Below are 16,138 nucleotides of genomic sequence, written 5' to 3' on the forward strand. Positions count from 1 at the left end.
ATCTGTATCTAGCTTAGAACTCTCAAACTCTAGATTTCTATACCCAAAAGCCTACTTTGATGTCTCACAAGTATCTCTGAATTATGTCTAAAAAACTCTTCATTCTTGCCTACCCCTCCTTAAATTATTTTACAAATCCCCAAGGTGATCCTGATAGTTGGCCATGTTTGGAAAGTACTTCCTTCTAAGAAAAGAGTTCTCTATCTATATGCAAACAGTGGACTAAACCTAATTTTTTAAGCAATCTAAGTACAATGTGAGAATAACTTTGAAGGTATTTTCTATAGGCTCTTATATAAAAACTTCATCCAAGTGACATATTTGGAAGTCTGCATTCTCTCTCCATTCCCATTTCTTCTACATTAATTTACACACGCACACCCCTTTATTTCTTCCTTGAATCACTGCAGTGTCTTCCTGTCTAATCTTCCTTCCTGCGCTGTTACTCCTCTCCAATCCATCTCTCATTGGCTCCAGGTTTTTTAAAAAACCAAATCTAGTAATGCCACTCCCTTCCTCAAAAATCTTTTATGGCTTCCCATTGCCTTTAGGATAAAATGCAAGTTCATCACAATGACATATGAACCTCTTGGTGTTATAGCTTCTTCCTTCTCCAGGATCACCTCTGTTCACTAACCTGTACTCCAGCCATGCTCAACCATTTAAAGTTCCCCCAAAATACCATGTTTTCTCTCACCTTGGCCTCCATTTATTCCATCATTCATTTACTCAACAAATATTTTTTGAGCACCTGCTGTATATTAGGCATGGCTCTAGGTACTGAACATTCAACAGTGGACATAAGTCTGTTCCTTTGTTGAGCTCATGTTCTTGTGAAGCAATACAGATAATAAGTAAATGAAATTATTTTAGATTGTGGAAAATGCTGTAGAGGAAATCAAGCAGGAAGATGAGCTGGGAAGCAGCGGAGGCAGGGAGGGATGGAGGGAAGAAGATATCCGGTAGATAGAGTGGGGATGTCTTCTCTGAAGAGGTGATGTCTGAGATGAAAACTTGATGGAAAGAGGTCAACCATATCGAGAGCTGGGATTATTAGTGGGAATAATAAGCACATTGTCTCTGAGAAGAGAAAGCAAAAAAACAAACACAGGAAGGAAGCCAGAGTAGGCGGAAGTAAGGTGAACAAAGAAAGGAGTGTTATAAAATGAGGTCGGGGAGGCAGGCAGGTGCCACATCATTGAAACCATTTTTTTTTTTTTTTAATTTTAAGGGTTGAGGGAAAATGAGAGTGACTATTGAAAGGTACAGAGCTTTTTTGGGGGGTGATGAAATGTTCTAAAATTGATTGTGGTAAGGATTGGACGATTCTGAATATACTAAAAGCCATTGAATTGTACTCTGTAAACGGGTGAATTGTATGGTATGTGAATTATATTTTAATGAAGCTGTTAGAAAAAAATAGCCACACGTGGCTAGTGTCTACTATACTGTATAGCACTTCCCTATATCCTCTTTCTAGTTTATCAACAATTTTAACAACCACTCACATCTCCAGCAAGACATTTCAGCTAATAAATGAAAAGGGGTCAAAAGGTACAAAGTTCCAGTTATAAAATGAATAAGTCATGGGGATGTAATGCACAGTATGGGGACTATAGTTAATAATACTGTACTGCATATTTGAAAGTCGCTAGGAGAGTAGATTTTAAAAGTTCTCATCACAAGAAAAAATATTTGTAATTATGTATGGTGGCAGATATTAAGTAGACTTATTGTGGTGATCATTTTGTGATATATACAGTATTGGTATCATTTTAAAGAACACCTCAACTAAGCCCCAGATTTATAATATGCAACTGCTATCTAGGCATCTAACAAAAATCTCAAAAAACAGTCTGGGACCAAATACTTTGCCAAACCTGTTTTCCCTCCTGTCTTCCCTTCTTAAGATGATGTAACCATCCACCCAGGCATCCAACTGAAATCTAGCAGTAAAACTAGACATACCTGCTTCCAGCATCTTATCTCCACCCCGCCCGCAGCATCTTATCGGTTACCATCAATTCTACCTCCCAGATATGCCTGAAACCTGTTCTCTATTCTCAATTCTCATTTCCAGTGCCTTCGTTTGGGCCTTTTTCATCTTCTCTCATATGGACTTAACACCTTAACTGATCTTTCTGCCATCAGTTGTGCCCACTCCAGTCCGCCTGCTCTGCTACTGTCAAAGGCGTCCTTATAAGATGCAATCCTCATCGTATCTCTCATTGCTACTTAAAACTCTTTGCTGACTTCCTGTCGTAGGATAAAATCTTGCTCCTCATCATGATATGTAGAACTCTGCATAATTTAGGCTCTGCCTACCTTCCAGCCTTTTAATCTCGAATTGCCAAAGTATTTTACATTCTGGCCATAATGAACTAGTCAGAGTTTTCCAAATACACACAGCTTCCAAATATATGCAGCTTCCAAATACACCCACGTTTTAGCTCATGTTGTCCTTTGACTTCTTTTTTCCATCCCCTAGATGGGTTATCTCTTATTGGAAGCTTTCCTTTACTATTCTCTCCTCCCTCCCCCATTCACCATGGATAATCATTTTCCATCTTCTTAGCTACCTTTGTACTTTGTGCAAACATTTATTTATTATTTTTACCCTCATTTCCAAAATGTTTTTAGAATTAACATATTTTTTTCTATAGCTGCATGTATCCCCCTGTATAGTAATTTTTATTGATCTGTCTTTTTCACCCATAAGACTAGGCTCCTGAGGGCAGGGACTTTGTCTTTCATCTCCGTATATCCTGTTCATGTACAAAATAATAAGGGTTAGTATGTTGTCTGAATCTCAGTAGATGCTGAAAATACCTATTCTTGACTTTTTAAAACAAAATCCTGTTAACCTAAGAATAGAAGCAATTTTCCTTAACTGGATAATGAGTATCTATAAGAAACCAGCAGCAAACACTATTCTTGATAGTGAAATAGTGACATTCTCACTAAAGTCGGCAACCAGACAAATATGCTTTTGTTCAACATTATCACTGCTCCTATTCAGTGTTATTCTGGAAGTCCTAAACAACGAAACAGATAAGCCTTCAGAGATACAAATGTTGCATAGAAAGAAAAAAATGTCTATCTAGAAAACTCAGCATAACTAAAAAAAAACTCTTGGAACAAATAAAAGCATTTAACAGATAGTGACATTAAGATCTAAGACACTTACTGCTGTGTCTTGCTTTCCTGAATGCAGGTTTCTTTTTGTGTACCACAGCTCTACACTCTTTTTATTGTTTTTATTGATGACATGCCTTTCCTTGATGATTCCATGCTTCTCAAAATCAGTGACCTGGGGATGTAATGCTCAGCATGGTGACTATAGTTAATAATCTGGGACTGGGAAGAATAATAAAACTGGAAAACTCTAAACAACTGGAATATGTATCATTACTTCCTAGCACTAGTCTCACCAGTAAACAGTCCCACTCTCTTCTGAACTCTTAAAGCATCTCTGGACTCAACCAGTCATTGGGCCCCTGGAATGTTCTGCTTTGTATTGCAGTACAAAAATAAAAAAGTGTCCAAGTTAACAAGTTTGGAGAGCAGGTGTAATTTGGTTTGGTTCATTTAAAAGCAGGTCACAAACAGAACAATATTTCAAATTTAGAAGATAACAGTATTGAAATATCCCCTTACCTTATCTTAAAGTTGAACATTTTGTCCAAAGGGAATTTTAATGGGACAAAAAGAGGGTTTCTCTTGTGTGTGGAGAGAGATTGCCTGACATTCTATTTCAACTATTAAATTCTTAGTGATGACTATGATATTGGAAAGGAAAATGAATCAAAGAGAACCTATTATTTCTAGCAATCAATTTACTGGAACAACTCTGTGATCTTTTCCCAAAAGTAGTGACAGGCTAATAGCATCTAAGGGAAAGAAGCTCTGCCAAAGAAGATGATGCCGTTGGTTTTACTGTGCTTGATAAAGAGAAAGGGTAATCACAACAGAAATGTTCATAAATTGGTAATGATGCTAGAACAGTTTCCACACCAGTGGCAGCTGCAGCCTCAATGCTCTCCTCAGTCACCTCCACACAGAACTTGTGCAGGATTTTAGACACCATGATGCCTGAGAAGTCGGTGAAGGTGTCCACCATCTCCATGGCTCCCAGCATGGCCTTTAGGTCCTAGCTCTCTTCCATTTTGAACTGAGGTAAGTACAAATCCACATCACTCTTGTTCACGTTCTGTGAGCTTGCCCAGGCTCTTAATTTCTCAGTGGTGAGTTTATCCTCAAGCTCCTGCAGACCATTTACTTCATTTGGCAGCAGCAAAGTCATGCTTGGATCAGCAAAATCATGCTTGCTTTTTATGGTATTTCCGGGATTTTGGCTTGCACATCCTTCAGGAAGGTGAAGTGAAGGGTCTTGCTTTGTTTCATCATCTGCTGGATTTGCTCACATCCTTGTTCAGCCGAGAGTCTCCTTCTTCAGTATTCTCTTTATCAAGGTCCTAGTCCCACTGCCCTTTGTAATAGACTGTGTCCACCAGAGCCAGGATGGCAGAGCTGCTGAGAGAGCCCTTGGGAAATGGATCCTTGATTTTTTTTTCATTCGTTTGGTTTTCCACCCAGGAATTAATCTTTTTACTTTCTTCTACAGCATTTACAAAACCAGCATATTCCACAATGACTAGGTAAAATTTCTTAACATTATTCAAGTACTCTTAAAGAAATTGATACATCATTTCTCCTTAGAGTCTGTTGGTGATATTCAGTTCAATATGTATCAGTGGGTTTCTTTAATTCAGAAGCTTTCGAAATTGGGGATGCACATTTCCCGACTTTTCAGCATGATCTACTGTAGCTCTTAATTTTGTGTTCATTAAAGTAAAGGACCTTGGGCTTCCCTGGTGGCGCAGCGGTTGAGAATCTGCCTGCCAATGCAGGGGACACGGGTTCGAGCCCTGGTCTGGGAGGATCCCACATGCCGCGGAGCGGCTGGGCCCGTGAGCCACAACTACTGAGCCTGCGCGTCTGGAGCCTGTGCTCCGCAACAAGAGAGGCCACGGTAGTGAGAGGCCCGCGCACCGTGATGAAGAGTGGCCCCCACTTGCTGCAACTAGAGAAAGCCCTCGCACAGAAACGAAGACCCAACACAGCCATAAATAAAATAAATAAATATAAAAAAAAAAAAAAAAAAAAAAAAAAAAAGTAAAGGACCTTAATTTTGAATGCAGTTTTCTCTGGCTTCTACACAGAGCAGGCCTAGGCTGATGAGATACTGACGGGAAAAGAAAATATTGTCCTCTTTTGACTTTTTGAACTTATGAAACAGATCAAATGCAAATTGGGTGTTTGCTTCACTGAGTCATGTGCTAGTATTTTCAAACTAAAGACCTATTATGCTTTTAATTTTTTGATCTATATTTTCTTCACCTCAAGCTTTTCTTTTCCACGAATTACTGAACTGCGGAATTTTTGCCTATAAATATTTTAAAATAAAATATACCTTTTAAACTTAAAAACAATACATATTCACTAAGTGAATATTCACTGTCTTCACAGTACACATAAACTTTTTCATAGTGCTTTCCTCAGCAGTTATAAAGAAAAATAAGTTATCCACGAACACCATTTTCTTTTTTAGTGTCTGCTAAATATGGCACATATCATGACAACATTTATAATTACAGTTTTCTCTGCACTACCTTCTATAAGAGGCACAGCCAAGAGTAGAGAACTGTTATCAATGACACTATGATAAACATGATTTACTGTATACAGTAAGACGCTGAAGAATTTTTAAACTTTGTAGTAGCCAGTCTCAAAAGATTGCCCATCTATTAGTTTCCCAGAGTGGCTGTCACAAATGACCACAAACTTGGTGGCTTAAAGCAACAGAAATTTATTCACTCACAGTTCTGGAGGTCAGAAGTCAGAAATCAAGGTGTTGGCAGGGTTGGTTCCTTTGAAGGCTCTGAGGGAGACCATTCTATACCTCTCTCCTCCTTTCTGGTAGTTTGCAGTAATCCTTGGCATCCCTTAGCTTGTGGCTGCCATCACTCCAATGCCCGCCTCTGTCTTCACATCTCCTTTCCCCCATGTGTGTCAAATCTCTTTCTCCTGTCTAGGATGAGGTCATCGCAAGATTCTTAACTTTATTACATATGCAAAGACTCTATTTTCAAATAGTTAACATTTAGAGGTACTGGGGGCTAGGACTTGGACATATCTTTTCCAGGGGACACAATTCACCCCACTACAGTCCCCAATGAAACACACCTCCTGGTATTCATGCCTTTGTATAGTCCCCTCTTTTGTATCTAGGCGGGTCCTGTGACTCATTGGTCACCAATCTAGTGCCACAGAAGTGATGCTGTGTGACTCCCAAAGATAGATCAGGAGAAGTCTTGCAGTCTTCATCTTGGTCTTTTGGAACCTCCACTCTTGGGGCAGCCAGCCACAACTTATAATGTCTTACTACCCTGCTTGTTGTATCACATGGGAAGTACCTGAGAAAACGTGGAGAGTAAGCAGCGTCCAGCTGAGCCTAAGCTTCCGGACTTCCTATCCTAAGCACCAGGTGAGTAAAGTTTTTGCAATTTCAACCACCCTAACCTCTAGTTAAATAGCACCAAAAGACCCCACTTGATGTTACTTGGGGCTTCTATTGGTTACTCAGCCAAGGACTGTCCAAATTCCTAACCCACAAAAATACGAGATCTAATAAAATGGTGGTGTTGCTTTAAGCCACTAAATTTTGTGGTGATTTGTTAATAGCAAGAGATAAACAGAAAAACTTACTTTGAATTTCTATTTTTCTATTGAAAATAAATGAATCACATATTAAAATAAGGGGACCAATAATAGTTACATAAATTTAATTGTAAGGAACCAATTTATAATTAAAGCATCAAGAATCCTGTTAGATAAGGAACTAAATTATTCCTCCTCCAGTTCTTAAAAATCCATACGTGCACTTTACATTTAACTCATGTCTTTAGTTTTTAAGTCTTCACGTGTGTTATTATGTGGGTTATTGAGCAAGCATAGTATATTATAGATTGCTTTACCTGCATTTATCCACTCATTCATTCAACTCAACATTTATTGAGACCCTTCTATAAGTCAAGCACAGTGAATAATGTTGGAGACCCAAAGATGAATAATACATAGCTCTTGGCACTGGAGGGCTCAGGTTCAGTGACAATAGTGGGCTGGTTTATATCAGAGATTTGCATCTGAAAGATTCTCCAAAGCAGGATCTACAAATCTTTCTTTAAGAAGTAAGTCAACTTTCCCTCCAGTGATGAAACATCAGATCTTTGAATACTTGGATCCTTCTCATTGGACTGGGCTCAGTGTACATGCCTTCTCAAAGAGGCCTTCTTTGACAACTGTATCTGAAGTTCCCCTTCTCTGATTTCATCCCTTTTAATCCTATCATATCCTTTTGTTGTTTTTATAAAACTTACTATTTTATGAAATTAGCTGGTTTATTTTTTGCCTCATCCCACTATAATGTAAGCTCTACGAATTTAGAGACCTTATTTTTGTTCACTACATATTCCTAGCACAAAGAACACTGCCTGGCACATAGTTAAAATGTTAACTTAAAAAATGTTGTTAGGGCTTCCCTGGTGGCGCAGTGGTTGAGAATCCGCCTGCCAATGCAGGGGACACGGGTTCGAGCCCTGGTCTGGGAAGATCCCACATGCCACGGAGCAACTGGGCCCGTGAGCCACAACTACTGGGCCTGCGCGTCTGGAGCCTGTGCTCCGCAACAAGAGGGGCCGCGACAGCGAAAGGCCCGCGCACCGCGATGAAGAGTGGCCCCCGCTTGCCGCAACTGGAGAAAGCCCTCTCACAGAAACGAAGACCCAACACAGCCAAAAAAATAAATAAATAATAAATAAATAATAAATAAAAAATTAAAAAAAAAATGTTGAATGAACAATGTATCAAAATTACTGTAGTATGTGTTGAAACCTTTTATGGTGCCCTCTCTATAAGAAACCTTGAGAATGTCTCTGTATTTAATTTAATTCTGGTCTCTGTATTAGCACAGTTGTGCTTTCCTCAACATATAGTAAATATTTTTCCTCTTGGCTTTGATTCCAATTTTTTAGCTCATCCCAAGAAGGTGAATAGGGTTTCATGCCATCTATTTAGTGTTCTAGCTTCTCTCTTGATGTCACCTTCCTTTTACATTCTTATTGTTTGCTTTCCACAATTAAAATGATTTGTTTTATCACGTTTCTAAGTGAGGAATTGAAGGATTTACTCCTCAGAACAAGATAAGGCAATGTAATAAGTATGATTTAAACTTGGTAAGATCCCAGGTGACTGTTTTCCATTTTGCAAGTCTCTCATAGACCTGTTTTCCTGATATCCCTCAAACTAGCTGGTCAAAGAGCAGGCCCACATTTCTGCATTTGCCCTAAAATGGGATGAATAAAACCGATTCTAGTTTGGTAGTGAGTCACTAATAGGCAAAAATGTAAAGTTTTGTTCTTAAGCCCTTTCTAGGCACTTGTGGGCAGTGCTTTCCACAAGGACGGCTCTTAGGCTCCTGGCCCAAATCTCTTGCCTCATTCCCTTTGTTCAGCAAAAGTCAAACAATAAAAAGAAACATTCAATATCTAATTTATTCTGTTCTAAGATAAGAATTAACACATAGTTGCAAGAATACCTAAATTTTGTAAGATAAAAGATGCAAATTTATTTTACTTTTAAAAATTTATTTATTTTTTATTTATTTTTATTTTTGGCTGCATTGGGTCTTCATTGCTGCGCGCGGGCTTTCTTTAGCTGCGGCGAGCAGGGTCTACTCTTCATTGTGGTGCACGGGCTTCTCATTGTGGTTGCTTGTCTTGTTGCAGAGCTCGGGCTCTAGGTGCACGGGCTTCAGTAGTTGTGGCTCGTGGGCTCTAGAGCACAGGCTCAGTAGTGTGGCGCACAGGCTTAGTTGCTCTGTGGCATGTGGGATCCTCCCGGACCAGGGCTTGAACCTGTGTCCCCTGCATTGTCAGGCGGGTTCTTAACTACTGCGCCACCAGGGAAGTCCCGCAAATTTATTTTCATTGTTTCATAATTCTTCATTATACTTTTCAAAGTCAATTTTGTTTTGTTTTTTAATTAATTAATTAATTATTTTTGGCTGCGTTGGGTCTTCGTTGCTGTGCGTGGGCTTTCTCTAGTTGTGGTGCGTGGGCTTCTCATTGTCGTGGCTTGTCTTGTTACAGAGCTTGGGCTCTAGGCACGCAGGCTTCAGTAGTTGTGGCACACGGACTCAGCAGTTGTGGCTCACAGGCTCTAGAGCGCAGGCTCAGCAGTTTTGGTGCATGGGCTTAGTTGCTCCATGGCATGTGGGATCTTCCCGGACCAGGGCTTGAACCTGTGTCCCCTGCATTGGCAGGCGGGTTCTTAACTACTGCGCCACCAGGGAAGTCCTGCAAATTTATTTTCATTGTTTCATAATTCTTAATTATATTTTTCAAAGTCAATTTTTAAAAAATTAATTTATTAATTAATTTATTTTTGGCTGTGTTGGGTCTTCGTTGCTGCACACAGGCTTTCTCTAGTTGCAGTGCGCGGGCTTCTCATTGTTGTGGCTTCTCTTGTTGTGGAGCATGGGCTCTAGGCACGCAGGCTTCAGTAGTTGTGGCACGTGGGCTGAGTAGTTGTGGCTTGCGGGCTCTAGAGCTCAGGCTCAGTAGTTGTGGCGCACAAACTTATTTGCTCTGCGGCACATGGGATCTTCTCGGGCCAGGGCTCTAACCCGTGTCCCTTGCATTGGCAGGCGGATTCTTAACCACTGTGCCACCAGGAAAGTCCTCAAAGTCAATTTTGTATCACTCCCCACTGCCCCAGCAATCAATGACTTTCTGTCCTTTTCCCTGTACCAATTATGATAGAGTAGGAAGGACCCCTAGTATGTGCTGGGCATTGTGGGGAATCCAAGGATGTCTAAGATAAGGTTTCAGCAAACAAGAATGTGGAGAGCTAGCAGAGTGTGCAGAAGGGAAATCAATTTCAACAAAGAGGTAGAAAGGCGCCGTGTGGTACACGTAGGATCACCTGGGGTACTTGATAAAATGAGATTATGGATCCCAGCCCTACAGATTCTAATAGGAAGGTAGGGGTAAGGGGATTGGTCCTGTTCTGACGCAGGTACCTTACCTACTCTGGGGGATGGCCATACATAAGACGGAGCCATCTCTGATAGTGGGTTAGGACAGGCACGGATAACGCCTCTATAGCTGTATTAAGCACTCAAGGCTCATATTTAATTTAAGCAACACTCACTCCCTAGTGATAATAGAGATGTCTTTGGGAAATTGAGATATTTTTGTAATCAGTCCTTGGTCCCTTAAGTTCTAATACCAGCCCCTGGAGTATGCTTGCAGAACACTCGCCAGCACACACGTCACAAGGTTTAAGAGGAGGACTGACGACCCTCTAAAAGGCACGCTTGCACAGCCCAGGCAAACAGAGCCAAGACAAACTGGGGCAATGGCTTTTAGCATTGCTTTTTATAAATAAGCCCTTTATTATTCAAGTGTGAAAATCACTTTTGAAAATACATTCTTCTTTTGAAAGAACTGAGAAAACATGAGAAAAACCTCCCCCATCTCCAGTGTAACCATGGCTGTTGGTCTACATGCTTCCAGGACTTTTTTTGTGTTTACATACAGTGCCCCCCAACAGTATGATCTCGGGTGGCCTCGGCCTGCAGTGGCTTGAAGCAGGGTTTCGGTTCCCGGCCAGAGATTGAGGTTGGGTCACAGAGCACCAAATCCTAGCAATTAGACCGGTGGTCAGTGACAAAACCCTGGCCGTTCGGCTTTGCAGAAAAGAATTCCCACAAAGACAGAAAGCAGTGAAACAAGTAAAGTGCTTATTAGGAGGAAAAGAGTACAGGACATGTGGATGGACACATGGGAGGACCCTGAGAGAGGGAAGGAGAGAGAGAGAAAGAGAGAGAGAGTGAGAGGGAGGGAGGGAGGGGGAGAGAGGGGGAGAGAGAGAGAGAGAGGGAGAGAGAGAGGGAGGGAAGGAGGGAGGGAGGGAGGGAGGGAGAGAGGGAGGGAGGGAGGGAGGGAAGGAGGGAGGGAGGGAGAGAGGGAGAGAGACAAAGAGAGAGAGGGAGAGAGAGAGTCGTGCCCTTGACGTAGTTTAAATCACTAATAAGGGACATTTCTTCTGGGTTCCCTTTGGCCAATCATTTTGATTCTCCTGGTTCTGAGTCCATGTTTGGTTTATCTCACGGTCCTCCCATGTGCACACGCATCTCTCAGCCAAGAGGGATTCCAGCGAAGAGGCCTATGGGTAGCTTGGCATCACTCCACTTTTGACCTCCAAGGAGCTTTCTAGTCGGGAAGGTCTCCTCGACTTCGAGAAGGAGAAATAGATGGTCTCTTATCTTTTACCTGCGCAGGGCCCAGCCTCCTCTCTTGACTGCCCTGCTATTGGTATTTCGGTGTTTCTGTCCACAGGGAACGAACTCCAATTGCTCACCCTGGGGGCGGGGCGCCCATCTACCTCCTGCCTCAAGTATACCACCCGTTTGTGGGTTTTGTTTTGGGCTTCCGGTGAACGCCCATCACACTGCAGAAACCGTCTTACCATTTACTTTTCTCGCTTTACGAACTGTCGAAAAACGTCGTGCGTTTCAGCGTCTCTCCCCCTTCAGCGGCTGGAAACGCCACGTTGGCCCTCGTGACCCTAGATGCCCGGAGTAGGGTCGAAGGTCCCCAGAGCAGCCGCCAGACGGCTGCGGCGGGCGGTGATGACGCACTGTGCTGTGCGCCAAGACGCTGGCTGCGGCGCGGGGGAGGGGCGAAGGCTTCCGCAGCGTCAGGCGTGCGCACACGTTGCACCTTCTCGCCTTGGGCGAGTCGGGGGTGTTTCGGGTGGCAGGGCAGGCGCACTGACAGGTAGACCGACAGAGCAGTGCAGATGGCGACGCTCTGTCTGACTGTGAATTCGGGAGACCCTCCGCTGGGTAAGGGCCCGGGGCCGCCAACCTGTGTGGGTTGCATCAGCCCGGGAGGGTGCGGGGCGGGGAAAGTCGCCGCGCCCAGGCTTGGCGCAGTGACGGTCACTGTCTGGGAGGTTAGGCCTGCCTCTCACCCCCGAAGTGTACACGGGGTAGGCTCCGGGCCCGTCGCCCTCTGTCCCTGGCAGGTGGATCTGCTCCTGAAGACATTTTTCTGGGGCGTGGAGGTGGGCGCGGTGTGAGCCGGGGCAGGGCTACCCGAGGCTCAGCTTAGGACCTTCTCTCCCAGAGGGATGACTCCCAGCTTACTCTCCTCTCCCCTTCAGAAATGATGTCTCCTGGAGACCGAGCACCGGACGTAGAAATAACATTTTTAAAACTTGAAATCCCATTACTTCGCTCCCCCTCTTTTAGCGTTTTCCCCTAAATCCACTTATCTTTACCTCCCTTCCTTGGTCCTCAGAAAAGATCTTCAACCCCCTTGACTTAACTTTTCTTTACGTTTCATTGGGTTCAAAGGGAACGAGGAAGATGGTCGTAGAAGCATTTAAAATTTTAACCGAGGTTGCATTTATATTAATTAAAGGTGGAAGGGTGATTGCTGGAACACCCAAGTACACTGCGGACTGATGGGGTTGGTTTACTACACATCCGATGGAGGTAGTAAACGTCAGAGAAAAGGTCGGACTTGTCATCTTCCTGATACATCTTAAATTCGATTTGGAATTGCATTTTTAACGTGGCCAAGGTTACTGTGGATAGATAGCTTAGACTTTCTGCTGTTTTTTTCTATTGCTTTCAGAAATTACACAAAATAATCAGTTTATTGAGCTCATATTTGTTAATGCATTTCTTAACATACGCGTGCAAGTATTTTTCTAATGTTTGAGAGGCCTAGACTTTTAGATACAGTTGCCCACATAGGGCTGATGATTACTCAGTACATTCTCATTACAGGGTGTTTTGAGTCTGTTGGAACAAAAAACACAATTTAATAGCCATTTAAAATACTTTAAAAAATGATAATGTTTTAGCATATTGGTTCCAGTAATTATGGGCTAACCTCACACAAATCAATGAACTCTGAAAGAACTGGGTTTGATTCTGCAGTTGGAAAGCACTAGACAGTGTGACCTCATGGTTAAGGGCAACGACACTTGGTTCGTGGAGACCAGGTCCATCCTGACTGCCACTTACTAGTTGTGGAACCTTGGCAAGTTCCTTGTTTGGCATCTCCCACTGTTTCCTTGTTTGAGAAATACGGAATAATATCTCCCACATACAGTTGCTTGCCAGAATCAAATGAGATTGCAGGTCAAGTTCCTGATACACTGTAGATACTCAATAAATAGCTGTAGTTTTTGCTGATGTAATTTAGAAAATCACCCTGAATATGATAGGCCTGTTTTCTTAGTGAATTATAATACTGAGAATCACATCTGCCAGTATTCTGGAAGAGGATCTTAAAGAAATTTGTTGTCATTATGAACTATAGACCAATTATAGAATATATATTTCTATTTGCTTCTCTCCCTCCTTTTTTTGTTTTTGATTTAATTGTTCCCAAGTGTTTAATTCAAATACATTCTGTTTTTAAATAATCAATATAATTAGATGAAACATTAAGATAAACAGATTGCATTGTGAGACTTTCCCTTATTTTATATGCATTCACCATTTTTTTTTTAATGTTAAAATAAGTTCACACTTAAAAAGGTGTAAGAATAGAACAAAGAACTTTTTTTCTCCAGTGCCTTTGGAGAGCATACTGCAGATAATGATGCTTCAACACCCCAGAATACTCCAATATACATCTCTCTTAAGTAAGAAAACTCTATATGACCTCACAGGACCATTAAAATCAGGAAATACACATTGATATAATTCATCCATCTCCATAGTGCAAGGATCAAAATCTAGGATCATGCCTTGCACCTACTCATCACGTCTCCCCAGTTTCTTTCAATCTGGGATGTTTTTTTTAGTCTTTCATAGGTTTAACCTCTCTGGATATTACAGGCCACTTACTTAAAGAATGTCCCCTGATCAGGTGTGTCATGGTCCCTCATGACTAGATTCAGGCTACACATCTTTGGCAGAAATAGCATAGAAACAATTCGTTGTTCTTCATTGCAGCCCAATAATTGGTACATGAGTTTCTCCCATTACTGATGATCTAATCTTGAGTACTTAAGATGGTGTCTGACAGCTTTCCCCACTGCAGAGTTTTCCATTTTGCAGTTAACGGGCATTTTGTGGGGAGATGCTCTGGGACCATGTAAACATTTCACTCCCCATCAAACCTTTACCCACTGGTTTCAGCATCCGTTGGTGCTTCCTGCCCAACTTGATTATGATTAAGATGATGCCGGATGGTGACCTTCCATTCTGCCGTTCTTTCCACATGTATTAGTTGGCATTTTTTGTGAGAAGATCTTTTTCTCGTTTAAAAAAATTAATAGCAATATATACTTAATAGGTTATACTCTGAATTATTTTTCATTTTCTGTTTTTAAAGTTAAAAATTTTTATTTTTAAAATTAGTTTTATTGAGTTATAACTTGCATATAATAAAATTCACCAGTTTTAAGTTGTAAATTGATTGACAGATATGTACAGTGTGTAACCACCAAAATAATGAAATAAAATATTTCCCTCACTTAAGAAAGTTCCCTCATGCCCCTTTGCAGTCAATCCCCTTCCCCCATCTCTGGCCCTTGATAGTCACTGATCTGCTTTCTGTCACTGTTGTTTTGCTTTTCCTAGAACTTCATATACATTGAGTCATATCAAACTATTCTTTTGTATATAGGATAGTTCTTTGAGATTCATCTATCTTGTTGCCTGTAATAGGAATTCAATTTCAAAATTTGCTGTATAGGATTCTTTGGTGTCGGTACTCTAAAACTTAGATTATTTACTTTAGTGGTTAAATTGGCCCTATTTGCTAGTGGGAGCCCCTGCAAGCTGACGTCTGTGTCCTTTTGGCATATCTCTTATCATTCTTTGAGTACTTCTTGCTTTTTAGCACAATGAAATTTTCCAGGTTTATTTTGTACCTTCCCTACCACAGCCCTGTCTCCAGTGGAGCATGGTATTTAGAAACCAGTATCTGGTTACTAGTTGTCCATCTTAGATAAATTAAGGACAAAGGATTAATGAATATTTATTAAACTTTATGATGTGTTGAGAGGCACATATCACTGTTTAGAATATGAGTTCTGGACTGCCGTAGACCTGCGTTCAAATCCGGACTGCCACATATTAATCAAGGACTTTGGGCTAGTTATTTAACCCCTCCAAGCCTCAGTTTTCTCTTCTATAAAACAGAGATAAAGGTGCCTACCTCTTAAGGTTACTGCAAAGATTAAAAATGATAATGATTGTAAGGCATTTAGCACAGTCCCTACCACATAGTAATCACTCTAATACTATCAACAATAGCTTTTATACAAGGTACTATTCTAATTGCTTCTTTTCTCCTGAGAGAAGGAAAGATTAATTTCAGTGTCCCTAACTGGACACTGAGTATATTTAAAAGCAGTTGGATTATGCCAGGGAATCGTTTCTGGTTTGTTACTTCTCCAAGACCAGCAGGCCATACTTTGCGTCTGCAGACTCTAGGGAAAAATGTTTACTCCTTGCAGGTCTTAATACTGGTTTGTTGACTCATCCTCATTGCTTTATGATTCAGGTTTTAAATACCACATTGTTTACAAAGAGAAATCTTTTCATCTCATTTTTAGGAGCTTTGTTGGCAGTAGAACATGTGAAACACAATGTCAGCATTTCTGTTGAAGAAGGGAAAGAGAATATTCTTCGTGTATCTGAGTAAGTGCTTTTATATCTTGGTTTTCGGTACTGAACAGCATTTTAAAAATATTTAGGATTAAATGTTGTATGCTTGTTTTACTTGCTAACTGGTAAACGGTCCCTAAAAAGAAATATACTTTCTTCCTCATTCTAAAAGAACTATATCCAGAGACATATCTGTCAGCACACTATCTGATCACATATCTAATCCGTCAGAAAGAAACTAGAGATATACAGAAAGATTTATATATATGGGTTTTTAATTCTATTGTAATGTATTCTGGTGGAAAATTGGAAGTTTTTAAAATCAGTAATAATAGGAAATAAATTTGGAAGTCCACAGCATAGAATATTAGGCAT

The 16,138-nt window shown here is 41.1% G+C and overlaps 1 protein-coding gene and 1 pseudogene across 2 annotated transcripts in view; one reads left to right on the top strand and one right to left on the bottom strand.

Annotated features, from left to right (window-relative positions):
• Nucleotides 1-3,890: 3,890 nt before the first annotated feature.
• On the bottom strand, nt 3,891-5,804 carry LOC118882756 (annotated as a pseudogene).
• Nucleotides 5,805-11,782: 5,978 nt separating this feature from the next.
• Nucleotides 11,783-16,138, top strand: part of EPRS1 (glutamyl-prolyl-tRNA synthetase 1) — a 67,965-nt gene continuing 63,609 nt past the window's right edge. For both annotated transcript variants that reach the window (XM_036841345.1, XM_036841356.1), the window contains exons 1-2: nt 11,783-11,971; nt 15,712-15,796. In XM_036841345.1, coding sequence (XP_036697240.1) covers nt 11,926-11,971; nt 15,712-15,796 — 131 coding nt within the window. In that variant the 5' untranslated portion in view covers nt 11,783-11,925. The remainder of the gene's footprint in view (nt 11,972-15,711; nt 15,797-16,138) is intronic.

This window comes from Balaenoptera musculus, chromosome 1, assembly GCF_009873245.2.
Source record: "Balaenoptera musculus isolate JJ_BM4_2016_0621 chromosome 1, mBalMus1.pri.v3, whole genome shotgun sequence".
Taxonomy (NCBI): domain Eukaryota; kingdom Metazoa; phylum Chordata; class Mammalia; order Artiodactyla; family Balaenopteridae; genus Balaenoptera; species Balaenoptera musculus.